This window comes from Urocampus carinirostris, chromosome 16 (assembly GCF_059441175.1).
Source record: "Urocampus carinirostris isolate Australia breed hairy pipefish chromosome 16, RoL_Ucar_1.0, whole genome shotgun sequence".
NCBI classification, from domain to species: domain Eukaryota; kingdom Metazoa; phylum Chordata; class Actinopteri; order Syngnathiformes; family Syngnathidae; genus Urocampus; species Urocampus carinirostris.
The window spans coordinates 7,131,023-7,155,015 of NC_142364.1; the positions used below are offsets into that span (position 1 = coordinate 7,131,023).

General features: G+C 38.3%; 1 protein-coding gene across 1 annotated transcript in view; it reads left to right on the forward strand.

The window, feature by feature from the left end:
* Positions 1-458: 458 nt before the first annotated feature.
* LOC148350104 (splicing regulator ARVCF-like) overlaps positions 459-23,993 on the forward strand; it is a 46,979-nt gene continuing 23,444 nt past the window's right edge. Inside the window, exons 1-5 of the mRNA XM_088355993.1 lie at positions 459-641; positions 3,897-4,067; positions 14,036-14,565; positions 17,270-17,748; positions 22,058-22,241. Coding sequence (XP_088212119.1) covers positions 621-641; positions 3,897-4,067; positions 14,036-14,565; positions 17,270-17,748; positions 22,058-22,241 — 1,385 coding nt within the window. The 5' untranslated portion in view covers positions 459-620. The remainder of the gene's footprint in view (positions 642-3,896; positions 4,068-14,035; positions 14,566-17,269; positions 17,749-22,057; positions 22,242-23,993) is intronic.

Here is a 23,993-nt window from a genome sequence, read left to right on the forward strand (position 1 = left end):
AAAGTTAAAGAGAGAGAGAGACCAGTAGAAAGGCAAAAAGTGAGAAGAGAGAAGGAGACAGGAAAGGAGAGAAAGCGTAAAACAGAAAGAAAAGAAAGAGAAAGAGAGAGAGAGAGATATATGAAATGATAACAGAATTATAAAAGCGAGGGAAAGAGACAGAAAAAAAGAGAAAACTGAGAGAAAGGGAGAAAGGAGAGAGTGGGAGACAAGGGGAAAAGAGAGGGAATGAGAAAAGAAGAAAAAAGAAGAAAAAAACAATAGGAGGAGATAAAGACATAAAAAAAGAGGAGCAGGAGAGAAAGAAAGAGAAATCGAGCGATCTGATGGGAGCCGACTCTTTACCGACCGACAAGCAACCGTCTCTCGCCGTTTCGTCCGCGAACGACCCACCACTCCACTAAACGGCGCGCATGCCTTTGCGTTTGCCTGCAAAGTGCGAGAGTGACGGGAGGCGGTGCAGCAGCAAGACGCAGCAGCAGCAGCAGCAGCACGAGAGCGTGTGCGCGTGTGCACGCGTGCACGCGCCGCATGCTCACCACCATCAATTAAAGCGGAGGAGAGAGAAGGAGGAGAAACCCCCCTTTTGCATCCGTTCGGAAGGAAGGAGGTCCCCCATCATGCCCGCGCGAGTCAAGGAGGTACGTGCACGTGCGCGCGTCTGCCTGTCTGTCCCTCTGCGTGTGACAATGCGCGTGCACGGGCCTGTCCTCCTCCTCCTGGGGGGGTGTCAATGGCTTTCTGTTCGGTGCAGTCTCCTTGCACGATGGTCGCATCTTCATCAAGCGCGCGCGCGTGGCCGAGCGCGTGCGCGCCGAGCCATATTATCACCCGAAAATCTTGCATGGTGTCACGTGATGTCGCCCCCCCCCCCCCGCTAAACGTGACCATGCAGCATTTCACTCTTTAGGGGAGGGGGGCATAGCGGCAACTTTTACTGTGGAGGGGGGATGCGTAGTAACAGCATACAGTAATCCCTCGGTTATCGCGGTTAATGGGGACCGAGACCACCCACGAAAACTGAAAATCCGCGAAGTAGCGGCCCCCCTTCAAAAATGCTTAAAAAACGTATACAGGTATACAGTATACCCCCCCTCCCTGTATACAGTACACCATATAGAATACGGGTAGAGAGAGAGAGAGAGAGAGAGAGAGAGTGAAATTCATGTAACAGTGGAACCTCGGTTCTTGACCATAATCCGTTCCAGAACCCTGTTCGAAAACTGATTTGTTCCATCACTTTTTTCTATTTGTTTGTTTCTCTGTCTCTCTCTCTCTCTCTCTCTCTCTCTCTCTCTCTCTCTCTCTCTCTCTCTCTCTCTCTCTCTCTCTCTCTCTCTCTCTCTCTCTCTCTCTCTCTCTCTTTCTTGATCTCTCCTTCCTATTTTTTTTTCTACCTTTTTTTCACTACCTACCTCACTTTTTTCACTTTCTCTCTCTTCCTGACTGTCTTTTTTTCTGTCTATTTCTTCGTTTCTCTCTTTTCGTCAGGCAGATCCGCCATTGTTGTTTTGGTCTCTTTTGGAGTTAAAAAATCTGGAATTATTGGTTTCCCACCTGTTTTTCCGGCGCTCTATTCAGATGATCTATTCGGTCGCTGCACTTTTTAGTCACGCTGTGCTGAATTATTTGAATAGGCTTTAACTCAGAACAACCCCTCCCCCCTGTTCCATAAAGTCAAATAAAACAAACACACCCCACATATGAAACGAACAATCCAGAGCTTTCCGATTTTCTTCTCTTTTTCCCGGTCGAACCGGGCGATCGAGAGCGGCAGAGAGAGGGAAAAAAGGACGGAGTTGATTAGCTTTTCGCCATTTTATCCGTACCCTCGCGCTCTATAGCGCCTCCGTCCATATGATTGATGAACTACACATAAAACCATGCAATTTTTTTCGTGCAGGGTCATTTTTTGTTGTTGTCGTGTGTTGGAGCCTCCAAAAAGGTATTTTTTGGGGGCACAGTTTTCCCATTTTACACTCGGAAAAATATGTTAGGGAATTGAGGGGCCGATGTTGGGGTTGTACACGCCTCCTACCACCAGATAGCCCCAACTGGGGTTTGAACTGGGCAGAGGTGTGTCCAATTAACCTACCTTCTCCCCCTCCTAGGCCAGGGGTGTCGAACTCATTTTAACTCGGGGGCCACACGCTAGAACAAACATTCTGTCGGGGGCCGGACTAGTAGATTAAAGAGAAAGAAAAAAAGAGATAAAGAGAAAAGAGAAAGAGGGAGGGAAAAGGAGAGAGGGCGGGACAAAGAAAGAAAAAGAGAGAGAGGGAGAGAGCGAGAGAAACAAAAGACAAAAAGGCGTGAGAGAGGGGGAAAAGGAAGGGAGAGGAAGAAGGAAATCCAAAGAGAAATAGAAAGGCAGAAGGAGAGAAAAGAGAAAAGATAGCGTGAAGGGTATAAGGAGAGAAAGAGAAAAGAGAGAAAAGGAAAAAAGAAAGTTAGAGCAAAATAAGGTAAAAAGGCACAGCGGGAAAGAGACAAAGAGGAACAAAGAAAGAGAAAAAGAGAGACAGAGAGAGTAAAAGAGATAGGAAGTACTCCTGTGGCCATGATCCATTATCCCTGATCACATATGCTATATGTGGTAGCAAACAGAGCACATAATTCTTTGGCCTGATGAGTTTTGGTTGTTGTTCTGACCACCAAAAAACTAAAGTGCAGTCCAGCAGCCGCAATCCATTATCCCTGATCGCATAGTACTACAAGCGGTGGCAAGCAAAGTAAATTTTTGTTGGGCCTGAGGAGTTCTGGTTGTTGTTCTGACCACCCAAAAACTAAAGTGCAGTCCTGCAGCCATGATCCATTATCCCTGATCGCATATTGCTGGAAAGGGTGGCAAGCACAGCAAAAAACGTATGTGCAGTCCTGCAGCCGCGATCCATTATCCCTGATCGCATATTGCTGAAGGCGGTGGCAAGCAAAGTAAATTTTTGTTTGGCCTGATGAGTTTTGGTTGTTATTCTGACCACCCAAAAAACTAAAGTGCAGTCCTGCAGCCACGATCCATTATCCCTGATCGCATATTGCTGGAAACGGTGGCAAGCAAAGTAAATTCTTTTTTGGCTGATGAGTTTCAGTTGGTTTTCTGACCACCCAAAAACTAAAGTGCAGTCCTGCAGCCACGATCCATTATCCCTGATCGCATATTGCTGGAAATGGTGGCAAGCAAAGTAAATTCTTGTTTGGCTGATGAGTTTCAGTTGGTTTTCTGACCACCCAAAAACTAAAGTGCAGTCCTGAAGCCACGATCCATTATCCTTGATCGCATATTGGTGCAAGCGGTGGCAAGCAAAGTACATTTTTGTTTGGCCTGATGAGTTTTTTTGGTCGTTCTGTCCAGCAAAAAAATGTAAGTGCAGTCCTGCAGCCGCAATCCATTATCCCTGATCGCATATTGCTGAAGGCGGTGGCAAGAAAAGTAAATTTTTGTTTGGCCTGATGAGTTTTGGTTGTTTTTCTGACCACCAAACAGCTAAAGTGCAGTCCTGAAGCCACGATCCATTATCCCTGATTGCATACTGCTGTAAGTGGTGGCAAGCAGAGCAATTTTTGTTGGTTCTGATGAGTTTTTTTGTCGTTGTTCTGACCACCAAAAATCATAAGTACCCTCCAGCGACTATGATCCATTATCCCTGATCGCATATTGCTGTAAGTGGTGGCAAACAGAGCACATTTTTGTTTGGCCTAATGAGTTATTTTGGTCGTTCTGTCAACTAATATAGTGAACTGCACTCATTATGCCATGATCCATTATCCCAGATCGCATATTGCAGCCAGAGGGGACTAGCAGTGCACACTTTTCCCGGCCCTGGCAGTTCTTTTTTCTCCATTACTGTACTTCCGTCTAAGATAAAGAAACGTTTCCAAATGTTTTGCGTTTTCAGGAGCAGAGCTCAGAGGTGCCTGCCGCTCCGTCGCCCTCGCAGGATGCCAAACGGTCGGATGTGACGTCGGTTTCCGCCGGCAACAACGACGACACATCCGTCGCCTCGGCCGTGACGTCCATCAACGAGAGCTCCGCTGAGGCCGACACGCCTCTGCAGACCGACGTCGAGGTGCGCGATTAATCCGACGATTAATCTGCTGCTGAATCGATTCATCGGATGATATACGAAAACTAGCCGCTGAATTGAATTCCTGAAGTGATAATGACAAAAAAATTACAATTCAGCGATTTATTTTGCCTGTAAAGCAGGGCTCGAGAAGCCTTTCGACCCGAAGAATCATAAAAGCAAAACAATTAATAATTTTTTCAATTTTTTTTGGAGAGAGCCACACCATATCCATATTTTAGGACAACGTTCAACAAATCTTCCTTAACCGGCTCTCTTCAGCACATTCTATTTCACTGTGTGATGTTTGATAGATACATAGATGGATAGAGAGATACTTTATTCATCCCCGTAGGGAAATTCACACTTCCAGCAATATCCTTGTGTTGAAAAACAAAATAATAAAATATAAGAAATAGAATACAAAAATACCCAATATAACGTGTTAATATAGAGTATTCAAATAGTGCTACTTAAAATACACACTGTAATAAAAATAGGGTAATATGCAAATGTGGGGTTGGGGTTTAATGTGGGCTTTTACTCCCCGGGTGGAGTTAAAGAGCCTCATGGCATGAGGAAGAAATGATCTCCTAAGTCTGTCCGTGTTTGATGATTTAATCAAATATGTCTCCCTCCTGCAGTCACTTAAGAGCGTTGTGGTCCGTTTTTGCTGTTTGTATAGCTTTGCCCATTTCTTCAGCTCACCCAATCAAATTGCTCTGAGTCCTTTGCTGGAGTTTTGGGGGTGTTTACAGCTGGTTCTGTGGGTTTATGAACTAAAAACCTGAAGTGATAACTGCTTTGTATTACCAATTAACTGTGATGGTTAAAACTGAATGAATTTATAGATTTATATTTTATATTTTTTTCGCCGATTAACAATTTCAACCTTGATAACGCTAAATTTTGGGGACTCATAGATCTCTGTTGGGACCAGTGTTCCCTCTAAGCTGCACGCGTGCGCAATTGCGCACTGCCCGCACATTCTCAGCGCACAAGAAAATCTAGCCAGCGCACAAAAATCAGGGCTCAAAATGACCAATTAAGAAGCGACTTAAGTCAAAGTTACTGTGCATGAAGGTAAAAATACACGGGTTCCCCTGACGTTGTGTCCTAAATGCGGTATTTTGAAGTCGAGTCGAAGTAGAACAAAGTTGAGTAAAGTTAGAAGAGTTTGTCGAGAAACGGCTTCTTCGGCTCGGCTCACTAAAAGGAACCGGCTCTTTAGGGTCCTAAACGGCTCTTCATGTTGTTTTTGCTTCTTTCATCCCAACATGACCAAATATTATGTAAAACTATGCACAAAATGACTTAAAAGAAGGGGGGAATAGAACAAAAAAGAAAAAATACCAAAATGAAAAAGTTGTGAAAAGCTGAGAAAAAAAGAAACAAAAGGAAGAGAAAGAAAGAAGGAAAAATTTAGAAAAAAGCCAGAAAAAAAGAAAAGAAAGAAACGTAAGAAAAAAGTAAACAGAGAACAAAAAGAAAAAAGTAACAGCTCGGAAAAAATAAACACAATGAGATTTTTTTTAAAGGAATTAAAAAAAAAAGTAGAAAAAAACACGGAAATGTCACGAGGGAGACCGGACCAGAACGGAGGCAGGAGGGAGGAAGGGAGAACTCAATTGCATTGACGATCAAAACTTTTATTTACCAAAACAAAAGTCGTCCAAAACTCAAGGACAAGACAGAACAAACAGGCTTTAACAAAAAAACGTGCAAACACGGGTTTCTTCCGACTCAAACAAAACAGGACGGAGCAAAACAGAACGGGAAATGCAGACAGAAAATGCAAAACAGAAAATGCAATGAGCCAGCACCCGCAAAACCCACAACCCACCCTTAAGTAGCACGCACGCAAATTAGCTGATCTACTGCAGCCGTGCCCAGGGGGCGGGGCCAGCCGGTCGCCACGGCGACCATGCTGGACACGACAGGAAAAAGTTTGTGTTGCATTCAAATAATTTCCAATGATATCAAGTGAATCTTGTTGCCAACATTTCACTTCCGCTTAAAAATGTAAAAGAAGTGTAAGAACAAAACGAGGTTTGTAGGCCGTACAACCTTTGCAATAGTACAGTACAGTCTGTCCCTTTATCTCACATACCAATGGGTGCAACTTGCCCTGGAATAATCTGTGTAATGATTTTCCTTTTATGCATGCAATAACTCAAGTTGTTTTTCACCGAAAGCCTCGAAAGAAGAAAGGAGGTGTCCAAACAGAAACCAGCCGTGATCATCGGGCGAAAAGCAAGGCGTGCAAAAGAAGATTGATTAACTCTGCGTAGCAACAGTTAGAATGCGGTCTCCACCAGTTAGATAGAACCCCTCCCTTTAGAGAAGTTGAGACTTATGTACGATAGGGCGAACCCTAATAAAAAGAGGAGAGAGATCGAAGATAGAAGGTAGATATGTAGATATATAGATAGATATATAGAGAGATAGTTATATAGATAGATAGATAGATAGATAGATAGATAGATAGATAGATAGATAGATAGATAGATAGATAGATAGATAGATAGATAGATAGATAGATAGATAGATAGATAGATAGATAGTTATATAGATAGATAGATAGATAGATAGATAGATAGATAGATAGATAGATAGATAGATAGATAGATAGATAGATAGATAGATAGATGATAGGTATATAAATAGATACATAGAGAGATAGTTATATAGATAGATAGATAGATAGATAGATAGATAGATAGATAGATAGATAGAGAGATAGTTATATAGATAGATATATAGAGAGATAGTTATATAGATAGATAGATGGATAGAGATAGATAGATAGATAGATAGATAGGTATATAGATAGATAGTTATATAGATAGATAGATAGATAGATAGATAGATAGATAGATAGATAGATAGATAGATGATAGGTATATAGATAGATACATAGAGAGATAGTTATATAGATAGATAGATAGATAGATAGATAGATAGATAGAGAGATAGTTATATAGATAGATATATAGAGAGATAGTTATATAGATAGATAGATGGATAGAGATAGATAGATAGATAGATAGATAGATAGATAGATAGATAGATAGATAGATAGATAGATAGATAGATAGATAGATAGATAGATAGATAGATGATAGGTATATAGATAGATACATAGAGAGATAGTTATATAGATAGATAGATAGATAGATAGATAGATAGATAGATAGATAGAGAGATAGTTATATAGATAGATATATAGAGAGATAGTTATATAGATAGATAGATGGATAGAGATAGATAGATAGATAGATAGATAGATAGATAGATAGATAGATAGATAGATAGATGATAGGTATATAGATAGATACATAGAGAGATAGTTATATAGATAGATAGATAGATAGATAGATAGATAGATAGATAGATAGATAGATAGATAGATAGATAGAGAGATAGTTATATAGATAGATAGATAGATAGATATATAGAGAGATAGTTATATAGATAGATAGATGGATAGATAGATAGATAGATAGATAGATAGATAGATAGATAGATAGAGAGATAGTTATATAGATAGATAGATAGATAGATAGATAGATAGATAGATAGATAGATAGATAGAGAGATAGTTATATAGATAGATAGATAGATAGATATATAGAGAGATAGTTATATAGATAGATAGATGGATAGAGATAGATAAATAGATAGATAGATAGATAGATAGATAGATAGAGAGATAGTTATATAGATAGATAGATAGATAGATAGATAGATAGATAGATAGATAGATAGATAGATATATAGAGAGATAGTTATATAGATAGATAGATAGATAGATAGATATATAGAGAGATAGTTATATAGATAGATAGATAGATAGATAGATAGATATATAGAGAGATAGTTATATAGATAGATAGATGGATAGAGATAGATAGATAGATAGATAGATAGATAGACAGATAGATAGAGAGATAGTTATATAGATAGATAGATAGATAGATAGATAGATAGATAGATGATAGGTATATAGATAGATACATAGAGAGATAGTTATATAGATAGATAGATAGATAGATAGATAGATGATAGGTATATAGATAGATACATAGAGAGATAGTTATATAGATAGATAGATAGATAGATAGATATATAGAGAGATAGTTATATAGATAGATAGATGGATAGAGATAGAGAGATAGATAGATAGATAGATAGATAGATAGATAGATAGATAGATAGATAGATAGATAGATAGATAGATGATAGGTATATAGATAGATACATAGAGAGATAGTTATATAGATAGATAGATAGATAGATAGATAGATAGATAGATAGATAGATGATAGGTATATAGATAGATACATAGAGAGATAGTTATATAGATAGATAGATAGATAGATAGATAGATAGATAGAGAGATAGTTATATAGATAGATAGATAGATAGATATATAGAGAGATAGTTATATAGATAGATAGATGGATAGATAGATAGATAGATAGATAGATAGATAGATAGATAGATAGATAGATAGATAGATAGATAGATAGATAGATAGATAGATAGATAGAGAGATAGTTATATAGATAGATAGATAGATAGATAGATAGATAGATAGATAGATAGATAGATAAATAGATAGATAGCTAGATAGATAGATAGAGAGATAGTTATATAGATAGATAGATAGATAGATATATATATAGAGAGATAGTTATATAGATAGATAGATAGATAGATAGATATATATATAGAGAGATAGTTATATAGATAGATAGATAGATAGATATATAGAGAGATAGTTATATAGATAGATAGATGGATAGAGATAGATAGATAGATAGATAGATAGATAGATAGACAGATAGATAGAGAGATAGTTATATAGATAGATAGATAGATAGATAGATGATAGGTATATAGATAGATAGATAGAGAGATAGTTATATAGATAGATAAATAGATAGATAGATAGATGATAGGTATATAGATAGATACATAGAGAGATAGTTATATAGATAGATAGATAGATAGATAGATATATAGAGAGATAGTTATATAGATAGATAGATGGATAGAGATAGAGAGATAGATAGATAGATAGATAGATAGATAGATAGATAGATAGATAGATAGATAGATAGATAGATAGATAGATAGATAGATAGATAGATAGATAGATGATAGGTATATAGATAGATACATAGAGAGATAGTTATATAGATAGATAGATAGATAGATAGATAGATAGATAGATAGATAGATAGATGATAGGTATATAGATAGATACATAGAGAGATAGTTATATAGATAGATAGATAGATAGATAGATAGATAGATAGATAGATAGAGAGATAGTTATATAGATAGATAGATAGATAGATATATAGAGAGATAGTTATATAGATAGATAGATGGATAGAGATAGATAGATAGATAGATAGATAGATAGATAGATAGATAGATAGAGAGATAGTTATATAGATAGATAGATAGATAGATAGATAGATAGATAGATAGATAGATAGATAGATAGATAGATAGATAGATAGATAGATAGATAGAGAGATAGTTATATAGATAGATAGATAGATAGATATATAGAGAGATAGTTATATAGATAGATAGATGGATAGAGATAGATAAATAGATAGATAGATAGATAGATAGATAGAGAGATAGTTATATAGATAGATAGATAGATAGATATATAGAGAGATAGTTATATAGATAGATAGATAGATAGATATATAGAGAGATAGTTATATAGATAGATAGATAGATAGATAGATATATAGAGAGATAGTTATATAGGTAGATAGATGGATAGAGATAGATAGATAGATAGATAGACAGATAGATAGAGAGATAGTTATATAGATAGATAGATAGATAGATGATAGGTATATAGATAGATACATAGAGAGATAGTTATATAGATAGATAGATAGATAGATAGATAGATAGATATATAGAGAGATAGTTATATAGATAGATAGATAGATAGATAGATAGATAGATCGAACTCAGACCCCTGGAAAACTACAGGGAACATTGGTTGGGACCCATAGATTTTTGAGCATGCGGGTCCCCGGGACCCATCACTTTTCAGAGGTCAAATGAACAAATGAAGGGATTTTTTTGTCCCACCACGAGTCCCCCGAGCTAAAGCGAGTCCTGAAGCCACGATCCATTATCCCTGATCTCATATTGCTGGAAGTGGTGGCAAGCAGAGCAATTTTTTGTTGGTTCTGACCAGTATTTTTGTCGTTGTTCTGACCACCAAAAATCAGAAGTACCCTCCTGCGGCTATGATCCATTATCCCTGATCGCATATTGCTGTAAGTGGTAGCAAACAGAGCACATAATTCTTTGGCCTGATGAGTTTTGGTTTTTTGTTCTGACCACCCAAAAACTAAAGTGCAGTCCTGCAGCCATGATCCATTATCCCTGATCGCATATTGCTGGAAAGGGTGGCAAGCACAGTAAAAAATCTTTTGTCTTGATGAGTTTTTTTGGTCGGTCTGTCCAGCAAAAAACTTATGTGCAGTCCTGCAGCCACGATCCATTATCCCTGATTGCATATTGCTGGAAGTGGTGGCAAGCAGAGCAATTTTTTGTTGGTTCTGATGAGTTTTTTTGTCGTTGTTCTGACCACCAAAAATCGGAAGTACCCTCCTGCGGCTATGATCCATTATCCCTGATCGCATATTGCTGTAAGTGGTAGCAAACAGAGCACATCATTCTTTGGCCTGATGAGTTTTGGTTGTTGTTCTGACCACCCAAAAACTAAAGTGCAGTCCTGCAGCCATGATCCATTATCCCTGATCGCATATTGCTGGAAAGGGTGGCAAGCACAGTAAAAAATCTTTTGTCTTGATGAGTTTTTTTGGTCGTTCTGTCCAGCAAAAAACTTATGTGCAGTCCTGCAGCCACGATCCATTATCCCTGATTGCATATTGCTGAGTTCGAGGCCCCTGCCTCATAAGCAGCCCCCGTCCTTCCATCTCCCTCGTCTCGGGCGCATCGGCCCGACCTGGATGTTTTTATTTCCGGCATCAACTTGTTTGGCTCATTACTCTCAGCAGTAAAAGGATCTCGTTAATTAACGGAGGCCGACTGGAAAATGATGAGAAGCTGTCGCCGCTTCGGGATGGGAGAAGGGACTTGCCGTAATTGTTGCCCCACCAAAAATTGGGGGAACCGAATCGATAAATAAACCCCATTCGATGCAAGTCTACAATCAGGTTTTGTCGCTCAAATCCTAAATTGACTTTAAAAACCTTTATTTCATGTACCGTATTTTCTGCACTATAAGGCGCACCGGGTTATAGGGCGCACCCTGAAAAAATAGTTTTTGGTCCTATATTTGACATACATAAGACGCACCGGATTATAAGGCGCTACAATGGGAACGTCGACAAAACAGTCAGATGGTTCAGTCCAACTTATTACCCCCTTAACATTCCCAAAGCTTGCAAAGACGCAAATACGTGTCGAGAACACGTGCGGATGCGGTGTCCGTACGATGTCACTCAAATGCATCGTCCCATCATTCGGAAGGTTAAAGTCTTGGGATTCAAGAAATGCCAACCATTCCTTAGTTTCTATTTTCGCTGGCAACTTTACTGTGCGTATGACAATAAACACTTGGAATTGAGTTTAATTTAAAAATAGACACTCCATTCCATCCATTATCTGCACCGCTTATCACAGAAACATCGAGTTCAGTCTGAAACAAGACACAGGGAAAATATATAGCCGGAGTAGCTCACCGAAGTCGTTGTGTTCAATAATAATGTACAACCATGGTCCTCTTATATCCGTGAGTGTAGTAAATCCAGGAGAATAAAACATTTACGAATACAGAATAGTAAAAAATGCTTTCTCTATGCCGTCAACCCAACGTGCTATTCACATTCATCTTTTTCGGCCAACTGCAGGCTTTGTTTCGCCGTTCAAGCCAATGCCAGCCTGTAAATGATAAAAAGGATCCGCCCCTTGACCTAATAACTTTAGCCAATAGTGATCCATTCAAATGATGATTGACACATTGGTTAGCCAATGAAACGCCGGTAAATAAATCCCAGCATACACCGCGGACTACTTGGCGTTCGGGGGAAAATCGAGTCGGCGGCTGCTGCATTAGTTGGAAGACTTTGCGAATTAATTTTGTTCCATATATAAGGCGCACTGTATTATAAGGCGCATGGTCAGCTTTTGAAAAAAATGAAGGCTTTTAGGTGCGCCTTATAGTGCGGAAAATACGGTATTCATTTCAGGCAGTTCCAGTTCTATTCTTTGAAATTTGATTTATTGCTCGGATTGCATCCTAATTGGATCTTTTTTGCTTCTAGAATTCACTTCAATGAATCATTTCTTGAGCTTTATTTTACAAATAAATATACAAATGTACTTTTGGGTTACATTTTGGATTATTCAGGTCAATATTTTGGATATTAACCGAAACGTCACATATGAATACACTAGGAATAAGAAATTGATTAAATTCAACAATTCTGAGGTAGGGATCGTAAATCTGAATTCTACTAAGGTGAGAGATAGAAAAATATGGAAATAAGCGAATGTGTTCCAAACCCCTTTACCCTAGATGAAAACATTAAAGGGACAGCGTAGCGTTTCTCCTGTCATAAGAAATCAAGTGAAAGTTCTGCTTGAAATGAATCCTTTCACAAAAAGCCGTTTTCCTCCAAAATCTATCTATCTATCTATCTATCTATCTATCTATCTATCTATCTATCTATCTATCTATCTATCTATCTATCTATCTATCTATCTATCTATCTATCTATCTATCTATCTATCTATCTATCTATCTATCGCTCTATCTATCTATCTCTATCTATCTATCTATCTATCTATCTATCTATATATCTATATCTATCCATATATCTATCTATATATCTATCTATATAGCTACATATCTACCTTCCTATCTATCTCTCTCTCTCTCTTTCTCTCTCTCTCTCTCTCTCTCTCTCTCTCTATCTATCTATCTAATCATCTCTCTACCCCTCTCTCTCTCTCTCTCTCTCTCTCTCTCTCTCTCTCTCTCTCTCTATATATATATATATATATATATATATATATACCTATCATCTCTCTATCTATCTATCTATCTCTCCATCTATATACCTATCCCTCTGTATCTCTCTCTCTTTCTCTCTCTCTCTCTCTATCTATCTATCTATCTATCTATCTACCTACCTACCTACCTACCTACCGCCCTACCCTGGTCATATCCTCGAGAAGAGTGACCGACAGCAAGACAAACACATGCAAAAACAAAGAAAAAAAGGGAAAAGTAGCAAAAACACACACAAAATTTTTGGGGGATAATGGCCAACCCAAATGCCCAAACACCCAAACAAGTTAGGCACCTCGGTCTGCACCTAAGTCGTTCATGCTTTCGTTTATCCAGATGAAACGGGACACAAGAAAACGGCCATGTGACGCAACACACTCTTTCTGTTCAACAGCAGGGCCCGACAGCTTTCACTGGTTTACCCATGCCGCATCATAGAGGTGCCCTGCCCATCCCTTAGAACGGCCCGAACATCCCACTCTCCTTTCACAACACTTCTCCACTCATTCCTATCACCAACTAGAGCTCTACCTTCCATTATGAATCAGAGATAGTAGAATATACTCAAAACTTGAGTAATACTATTACCATTAATGCTTAATCCAAACTGCTTCACTTCTGTGGCTTTGTCTTCAAGATAGTAACATCTAATCGTCAGAACATTGGCGAGAAATCCCAGAGTGATGTCTTACTGCCATAAACTAATCCTCTTTTGTGTGATTTAACAAAGAGGTTTAGCAAAACGGCTATGGATTTTGGGTACGTGGCTTGCTCTTCTCATTTGAGAGAAATATCCGACATTGAATGGGTTAATAATCCACGTTCCTCTACAACGTTGTTCTCCCAAAGCTGACCGTGACTCCGTCGTATCGTGTATTTCCAGGAGCTGAAGGCAGTCGATCCAGAGGTTCTCCACCCACCAGAAGAACCGCAGCAGGAGAACCCCCCTCCCTCAGAGGCTCCGGTCCCGGTCGAAGACAACCTCCCTGCAGGAGAAGAAATCCTAGAACCTTCTCAGCCCGTCCCCCAACCACTCTTTCAGCTCAGCGACCCTCAACTCATCCATCCAGGACACCAGAACCAGGTTCATCCCCTCCCTGATGGCTTCAGACCCCCAAGGGGGGACGTAGGCAGCAGGTACGGCAGTCTGTCCCGCGGTAGCAGCGCCCTGCGCGGTTACCAGCCCGGGAAGAACTTCCAAGCCGGGGCGCATTTCACCTTGCCCTTCCTGAGGGACAGCTACTCCCCGGCCGGGTTCGGGAGTCCCACGGGAGGCGGTTTCAGGAACCAGGTGGACAATCCGGCCGATGGGAGGAAGGAGCATCCGGCGGCGACTTACGCCACCTTAGGGGGGATTCACAACTTCAGGCCCATCACCACCATGGAGCTTCTCCGGGAACCCTCCAGGACCAGGTAATACACTTTCGAAGGTAACTTGTAGCCCTTGTACAGTGCACTGCTTCTCAATTGGTCTGACTTCAGGACCCACCATTCCACCCACTTCTTAATTTTTATTCTTTGACCAGCAGAACTAAAACAACCTCAAGTAACTTAAATAGTCCCATATAAGCCTATGTTGCGTATAAGCGACCCCCTAAAACTAGCCACATACGAAATGTTTGTACCCAAAATAGTAATAAAACGTGTACATAAACAACTATAACTAGACAATTCCCCCTGCGATTGTGAGTTGGGGCTGGATCCGGCAGATGTTAGCATGTAAACCTTAGCATAAAGTTGTTAGCATGTAGTCGTTGGCACGTCGTTAGCACTAAGCAGATACCTCAGAGAAAGTCTAAAAAAAAATCACATTTGTAGTAATAACACTTTTATTACACTGTGTATTAACATTTCGAAAATATGAATTTCGCCCCATTGACAATGAATGGGTTTAGGTTTTTCCCATTCAGAATGCATGGGGCCCATTCATTTCAATGGGTCAACATGGTACCCAGAGAAGTTTCCAGGCCCATATGAAATGTAACCATAGGCAAATGGTGGATGCTAACGAGTGGAGGACACGTTAGTATTAGTTGTTAGCATGTAGCAGTTAGCATAACTTGTTAGCATGTAGCTGTTGGCCAGACCTATTAACGTTTAGTCGTTAGCATGTAGCCCTGAGCATAACTCGTTGGCTTGTTGCTGTAAGCATGAATTGTTAGCATTTAGCCGTTAGCATGTAGCAGTTAGCATAACTCGTTAGTGTGTAGCCTTTGGTCTGACTTGTTAGCATTAAGCCATTAGCATGTAACCGTTAACATAACTTGTTAGCATGTAGATGTAAGCATGAATCATCAGCATATAGCCGTTGGCATGTAGCCCTTAGCACGTGGCTGTTTGCATAAATAGTTAGCATGTTGCCGTTAGCATGAATTGTCATCACGTAACCGTTCGCATGTAGCTGTTAGCATTACTCGTTAGCTTGTAGCGGTTGGCCTGACTCGTTAGCATTAAGCCATTAACATGTGACCATTAGCATATCGTGTTAGCATATAGCTGTTAGCATGTAGCAGTTAGCATAACTCTTCAGTGTGTAGCTTTTGGCTTGACTCGTTAGCATTAAGCCCTTAACATGTAACCGTTAGCATAACTTGTTAGCATGTAGATGTAAGCATGAATCATCAGCGTATGGCCGTTGGCATGTAGCCCTTAGCAAGTGGCCCTTAGCATGTGGCTGTTTGCATAAATCGTTAGCATGTTGCTGTTAGCATGAATCGTTATTGTGTAACCGTTTGCATTTAGCTGTTAGCATAACTCGTTAGCATGTAGTGGTTTGCTTGACTCGTTAGAATTAAGCCATTAACATGTAACCATGAGCATATTGTGTTAGCATATAGCCGTTAGCAGGATTTGTTAGCATTTAGCCGTAAGCATGAATCCTTAGCATGTAGCCGTTAGCATTTAAGTGGAAACCTATGTTGGCCTGAGGGATGAGATCCGACGGGCTGTACTTGCCCAAGACACACCAGAGGAAATGGTCCCCCTATAATCCTAGTGGTTAAGGGATTTACTCACCCCATACATCAATAATCACCACTTACACATGAAATATATACCGTGAATTCCGGACTATTGAGCGCACCTGATTATAAGACGCACCCACCACATTTTAAGAGGAAAACCGATTTTGTACGTATACAAGCCACACCTGTTTATAAGCCGCATGCGCCCACATTAAAAAAATGTAACACAAACACAAAATCAACCCAAACCCGACTTTAAGTCCCGCGATTGAAACTGAATGTCCTTCATTAAAGTACACAGTCCAAAAATCACAGCCGGCCAAATGAACGGAAAATGATACCGGTACTTAAGGTTTGATGCAGACCTGCAGAGTCCGGGTCCGTTGAAAGTAATCCAAGGAAAAAAGTGTATATTTCCAAAGGTAAGGGTGGGAAAAATATATATCCACTATTGTCCGCCGCGTTCACAAACAGGTCTCACCTTTACCCCACTTCCCGTCACCGCGCGTTTGTTACACCCCTTCTTTTTCATTCGCCCGTGCAAAACATATTTAAAATAAATACAAATAAATACATGACAAAAATATACAGTTGCAAATACATATTATACATGGTTACAAATACTTACAAAGAAAGACGGTACACCGAGAGAATTTTCAAAGCTTTAATAATAATAGTATAACTTTCATCCCAAACGGTGCCTGTGACAGGGCAGTTAATGGTAGCAACACGCTAGCAACACAGTAAACGGGTCTGGTAAAAACAAACCATACCGTACTTGTAAAAATCACGGTAAACCGTCCTTATCTTCCTCATGTGCTGCGTCATGTGCCTTTTTGCATTTTGCATGATGAGGGTATGTTTACGCTAATTTAATTCATGCACAAGCCAAGAAGTTGCAGTCTTCCTCGGCGCATATATTCCACCCGTCTAAAAGAAAAATTACATAAATTGGCCGCATCACTGAACAAGCCGCAGGGTTGAAAGCTTGGGGAAAAAGTAGCGGCTTATAGTCCGGAATTTACGGTATATATTTTTAACGATGTATAAGTCAACTGCTCTTGGAGGCCCCCTAGTGGCCGTTTATGCCTTGAAACATATGAACCAATTGGCGTGGTCCTCCTATGACATTTCCGGTGTCTCTGGTTCCTCAGGAGCGGGTACGACGAAGCCTTCATGGCCCAGCTGGAGGGCAACCTGAACCCCTTTCTCCAAGCCATGTGCCGAGCTCAGACCTTACAGTTCCCCCACAAACGCAGCAGCATGGTGAGCCTGGACAGCATCCGCCGAGACGCCCGCTGGAGGGACCCCAACCTGCAGGAGGTCATCTCCATGCTGGGCCACCCCATGGACCCGGTCAAGTCCAACGCCGCCGCTTACCTGCAGCACCTTTGCTACGAGAACGAACGCGTCAAGCAGGAAGTGCGGCGACTGGACGGGGTTCCCGTGCTGGTGGAGCTCCTGGACCACCCCAAAGCCGAGGTCCACCGCAAAGCCTGCGGGGCCCTGAGGAACATCTCCTACGGGAAGGACCACCACAACAAAATGGCCATCCGGAATTGCCACGGCATCCAGGCTTTGGTGCGGCTGCTGAGGAAGACCAGCAACGTGGAGGTCAAAGAGTTAGTTACAGGTGATTTTGTTTCCAACCGGGTCTCAAACTCCATTTCAACAGGGGGCGCCAGAGGTCCCAAATGTCCTCAATATATTATTTTTTAATGCCAAACGAAAAAGAACCAATCAATAATTCCCGTAATACATAAATCCAAAATTCACGTGGGCCGCACTAATATTAAAGAGACAGTGTGTATTGTTTGACCAGTGCGTTAGCTAGTGCGACGGATAACGAGTGCTACAAAGCTCAAGGAAGAATACTAATTACGGAGACTCATAGTGAACTTTTTTCTTCTCTCTTTTGCGAGGTTTTTGGGGTTTTTTTTTGGGGGTACCTGTAGCAGTATTTTTGTAGTATTCCAGTTGTAATATTTCTGTAGGAATGTTTTTGGTTATGTAGTATTGTTGTAGTATTTATAGTGTATTTTATTTCTACAGAATGAAAGCAAAAAATACACAACGTCCCTGCTTGAAGCACTGAATTTGATATCTAGTTTTTTAGTAATTTTCAGTATTTTTGTAGTATTTCTGTTGTAATATTTCTGTAAGAATATTGTGTTAAGGTAGTTGTAGTATTTATGGTATATTTTACTTTTTCAGATTAAAAGCAAAGAATACATGAGGTCTCTATTTCAAGTACTAAATTTGATATCCAGTTTTGCAGTAATTTTTCAGTATTTTTGTTGTAATATTTCTGTAAGAGTATTTTTGTTTATGTAGTATTGTTGTAGTATTTAGAGTATATTTTAGTTCTTCAGAATGAAAGCAAAGAATACATGAAGTCTCTATTTCAAGTACTAAATTTGATGTCCAGTTTTGCAGTAATTTTTCAGTATTTTTGTTGTAATATTTCTGTAAGAGTATTTTTGTTTATGTAGTATTGTTGTAGTATTTAGAGTATATTTTAGTTCTTCAGAATGAAAGCAAAGAATACATGAAGTCTCTATTTCAAGTACCAAATTTGATATCCAGTTTTGCAGTATCTTTGTAGTATTTCTGTTGTAACATTTTTGTAAGAGTATTTTTGTTAATGTAGTATTGTTGTTTTAGTATTTAGAGTATATTTCATTTCTTCAGAATGAAAGCAAAACATAAACGAGGTACCTATTTCAAGCGCTAAATTTGATACCCAGTTTTGCAGTATTTTATGAAGTATTTCTGTTGTAATATTTCTGTAAGAGTATTTTTGTTAATGTAGTATTGTTGTAGTATTTATAGAATATTTCATTTCTTCAGAATGAAAGCAAAGAATATATACATGAGGTCCCTATTTCAAGTACCGAATATGATATCCAGATTTGCAGTGTTTTTGTAGTATTTCTGTTGTAACATTTTTGTAAGAGTATTTTGTTTATGTAGTATTCTTGTAGTATTCCTATTATATTTCATTTATTCAGAATGAAAGCAAAAGATATTCGAGGTCCCTATTTCAAGCACTAAATTTCATATCCAGTTCTTTAGTAATTTTTAGTATTTTTGTCGTATTCCTGTTTGTAGTATTCCAGTTGTAATTTTTCTGTAAGAGTATTTTTGTTAATGTAGTATTGTTAAAGTATTTATAGTATATTTCATTTCTTCAGTAAGAAAGCAAAAAAATACATGAGGACCCTATTTCAAGCGCTAAATTTGATACCCAGTTTTGCAGTATTTTATGAAGTATTTCTGTTGTAATATTTCTGTAAGAGTATTTTTGTTAATGTAGTATTGTTGTAGTATTTATAGAATATTTCATTTCTTCAGAATGAAAGCAAAGAATATATACACGAGGTCCCTATTTCAAGTACCAAATATGATATCCAGATTTGCAGTATTTTTGTAGTATTTCTGTTGTAACATTTTTGTAAGAGTATTTTGTTAATGTAGTATTCTTGTAGTATTCCTATTATATTTCATTTATTCAGAATGAAAGCAAAAGATATTCGAGGTCCTTATTTCAAGCACTAAATTTCATATCCAGTTCTTTAGTAATTTTTAGTATTTTTGTCGTATTCCTGTTTGTAGTATTCCAGTTGTAATTTTTCTGTAAGAGTATTTTTGTTAATGTAGTATTGTTAAAGTATTTATAGTATATTTCATTTCTTCAGTAAGAAAGCAAAAAAATACATGAGGACCCTATTTCAAGTACTAAATATGATATCCAGTTTTGCAGTATCTTTTGTAGTATTTCTGTTGTAACATTTCTGTAAGAGTATTTTTGTTAATGTAGTCTTGTTGTAGTAGTATTTAAAGTCTATTTCATTTCTTCAAAATCAAAGCAAAAAATATTTGAGGTCCCTATTTGAAGTTTCATATCCAGTTTTTTAGTATTTTTTAGTATTTTTGTAGTATTCCTGTTGTAATATTTCTGTAAGAGTGTTTTTGTTGATGTAGTATTATTGTAGTATTTATAGTATATTCTGATTCTTCAGAATGAAAGCAAAAGGTATACAAGATCCTTATTTCGAGCACTAAATATGATATCCAGTTTTGCAGTATTTTTGTAGTATCCATGTTGTAATCTTTCTGTGAGAGTATTTTTGTTAATGTAGTAATGTTGTAGTATTTATAGTATATATTATTTCTTCAGAACGAAAGCAAAGAATACATGAGGTCTCTATTTCAAGTACCAAATATGATATCCAGTTTTGCAGTATTTTATGAAGTATTTCTGTTGTAATATTTCTGTAAGAGTATTTTTGTTAATGTAGTATTGTTGTAGTATTTATAGAATATTTCATTTCTTCAGAATGAAAGCAAAGAATATATACATGAGGTCCCTATTTCAAGTACCAAATATGATATCCAGATTTGCAGCATTTTTGTAGTATTTCTGTTGTAACATTTTGTATTTTGTTAATGTAGTATTCTTGTAGTATTCCTATTATATTTCATTTATTCAGAATGAAAGCAAAAGATATTCGAGGTCCCTTTTTCAAGCACTAAATTTCATATCCAGTTCTTTAGTAATTTTTAGTATTTTTGTCGTATTCCTGTTTGTAGTATTCCAGTTGTAATTTTTCTGTAAGAGTATTTTTGTTAATGTAGTATTGTTAAAGTATTTATAGTATATTTCATTTCTTCAGTAAGAAAGCAAAAAAAATACATGAGGACCCTATTTCAAGTACTAAATATGATATCCAGTTTTGCAGTATCTTTTGTAGTATTTCTGTTGTAACATTTCTGTAAGAGTATTTTTGTTAATGTAGTCTTGTTGTAGTAGTATTTAAAGTCTATTTCATTTCTTCAAAATCAAAGCAAAAAATATTTGAGGTCCCTATTTCAAGTTTCATATCCAGTTTTTTAGTAATTTTTAGTATTTTTGTAGTATTCCTGTTGTAATATTTCTGTAAGAGTGTTTTTGTTGATGTAGTATTATTGTAGTATTTATAGTATATTCTGATTCTTCAGAATGAAAGCAAAAGGTATACAAGATCCTTATTTCGAGCACTAAATATGATATCCAGTTTTGCAGTATTTTTGTAGTATCCATGTTGTAATCTTTCTGTGAGAGTATTTTTGTTAATGTAGTAATGTTGTAGTATTTATAGTATATATTATTTCTTCAGAACGAAAGCAAAAAATACATGAGGTCTCTATTTCAAGTACCAAATATGATATCCAGTTTTGCAGTATTTTCTTAGTATTTCTGTTGTAACATTTTTGTAAGAGTATTTTTGTTAATGTAGTATTGTTGTAGTATTTATAGTATATTTTATTTCTTCAGAATGAAAGCAAAGATTATATACATGAGGTCCCTATTTCAAGTACCAAATATGATATCCAGATTTGCAGTATTTTCTTAGTATTTCTGTTGTAACATTTTTGTAAGAGTATTTTTGTTAATGTAGTATTGTTGTAGTAATTATAGTATATTTCATTTCTTCAGAATCAAAGCAAAATGTATATTGAGGTCCCCTATTTCAAGTTTCATATCCATTTTTTTTGTAATTTTTAGTATTTTTAAAGTATTCCTGTGGTAATATTTCTGTAAGAGTATTTTTGCTAATGTAGTATTGTTGCAGTATTTATAGTATATTCTGATTCTTCAGACTGAAAGCAAAAGACATTCGAGGACCTTATTTCAAGCACTAAATTTGATATCCAGTTTTGTAGTCATTTTTCAATATTTTTGTAGTACTCCTGTAGTAGTAATTATATTTCGAGCACTTTCATTTGGCGAGCCGATTTAAGATCCCCGATGGGCTCCATATGGCCTGCGGGCTGTAGTTTGCCTACCCCTCCAATAGAGATAGAGAGAAAGATTCTTGGAGATTTAGAAAGTGACATCATTTTAACCTGAAAAAACCCAATAACATTAAAATGTCAGTGCTGGGGATGTTTTCCTGCAGGCACCCTTTGGAACCTATCATCTCACGAACCCCTGAAGATGATGGTCATCAACCAGGGCCTTCAAACCCTCAATGAAGAAATCATCATCCCTCACTCGGGATGGAGGAGAGGAACCTGCGACCCCGCCCAACACCACAGTCCCGAGTGGACCACCGTCTTCAAGAACACCTCCGGGTGTCTAAGGTGACCCGGCGTAGACCCTCAGTTATTAGTTACAGTTACTAGTTACTTTGTTCGAAAAGTAATTGCATTACCTACCCTTAGATGACTGACACCCATTTAGGACTCTGGAATAACCATCTAGTTCACAGGTGTCGAAAAAGGCGGCCCGCAGGCCAGATCAGGGATTGAATCCGGCCCGCGAGACAACACTCAGAGAAGCGCAAGAGAAAAACGAGCTGCAGGTTGAAATATGTCAACTTGATGTTGCCAAAGCCAGGTGCCTCAAACAAAGACACTGTACTTGTATTTATTTCTCTCTCTCTCTCTCTCTCTCTCTCTCTCTCTCTCTCTCTCTCTCTCTCTCTCTCTCTCTCTCTCTCTCTCTCTCTCTCTCTCTCTCTCTCTCTCTCTCTCTCTCTCTCTCTCTCTCTTTCCACTCTTTTCTCCCACTCTCTGTCCGTCTCTTTCACTCTCTGTGTCTCTCTTTTTCTCTTCCTTTGTTGCTCTTTGTTTCTTTCTCTCTCTGTGTCTTTTTAACTTCTTTTGCTCTAACTTCCTTTTTTCCCTTTCTCTCTTTTCTCTTTCTCTCTTCCTACCCATCGCGCTTTCTTTTCTCTTTTCTCTCCTTCTGTCTTTCTAGTTCTCTTTGGATTTCTTTCTTCCTCTTCCTTTCTTTTCCCCCTCTCTTACGACTTTTTATCTCTTGTTTCTCAGGCTCTCTCCTCGATCTAGTTACATTTTACCATATGTACTCGCATAGAAGCCTATATTAGAATCCAGTAGGCCTCCTTCCTGTACAGCAGGGGTGTCAAACGCATTTTAACTCGGGGGCCACACGATAGAACAAACATTCTGTCGGGGGCCGGACTAGTAAAGAAAAAGAGAAAGAAAAACAGATAAATAAATAAGAGAAAGAAGGAGGGAAAAGGAGAGAGGGCGGGACAAAGAAAGAAAAAGAGAGAGAAGGAGAGAGCGTGAGAAACAAAAGATAAAAAGTCGTGAGAGAGGGGGATAAGAAAGGGAATGGAAAAAAGAAATCCAAAGAGAAATAGAAAGACAGAAGGAGAGAAAAGAGAAAAGAAAGCGCGAAGGGTAGGAAGAGAGAAAGAGAAAAGAGAGAAAAGGAAAAAAGGAAGTTAGAGCAAAAGAGGTTAAAAGACACAGAGAGAGAAAGAGACAAAGAGCAACAAAGGAAGAGAAAAAAGAGAGACACAGAGAGTGAAAGAGACAGAGACAGAGAGGGAGAAGAGGGGTGGAAAAGATAGAGAGAGAGAGTGAGAGAGAGAGAAAGAAGAGAGAAAGAGAGAGAGAGAGAGAGAGAGATAAATAAATACAAGTACAGTGTCTTTGTGAGAGGCTTTGGCAACATCAAGTTGACATATTTCAACCTGCAACTCGTTTTTCTCTTGCGCTTCTCTGAGTGTTGTCTCGCGGGCCGGATTCAATCCCTTAGCCTTTTCGACACATGTGCTTTACACCAACCATATTGAATAGATGCATGAAGATATTAAACAACAAAAATGTCACAGTTCTTCGCGCGCTGGAGATACAGTATAGAATGTTTACACACGAACTAGGAAGAGGAAGGCGGATTTCTTCTTCGTGTTGGAAGCTTGGTGACCTCTCACAGCGCCACACGCGGGTAGTGGCGGAAAGAAGTACTTCAGTAATGTCCTGTACTTGAAAAAAGTGCACAATACAAAATCTAACAACAAACTCCGGCTGTTTTCCGACATCCCGAAAAAAAATGTTCGTATATTTTCTGATTTTCGT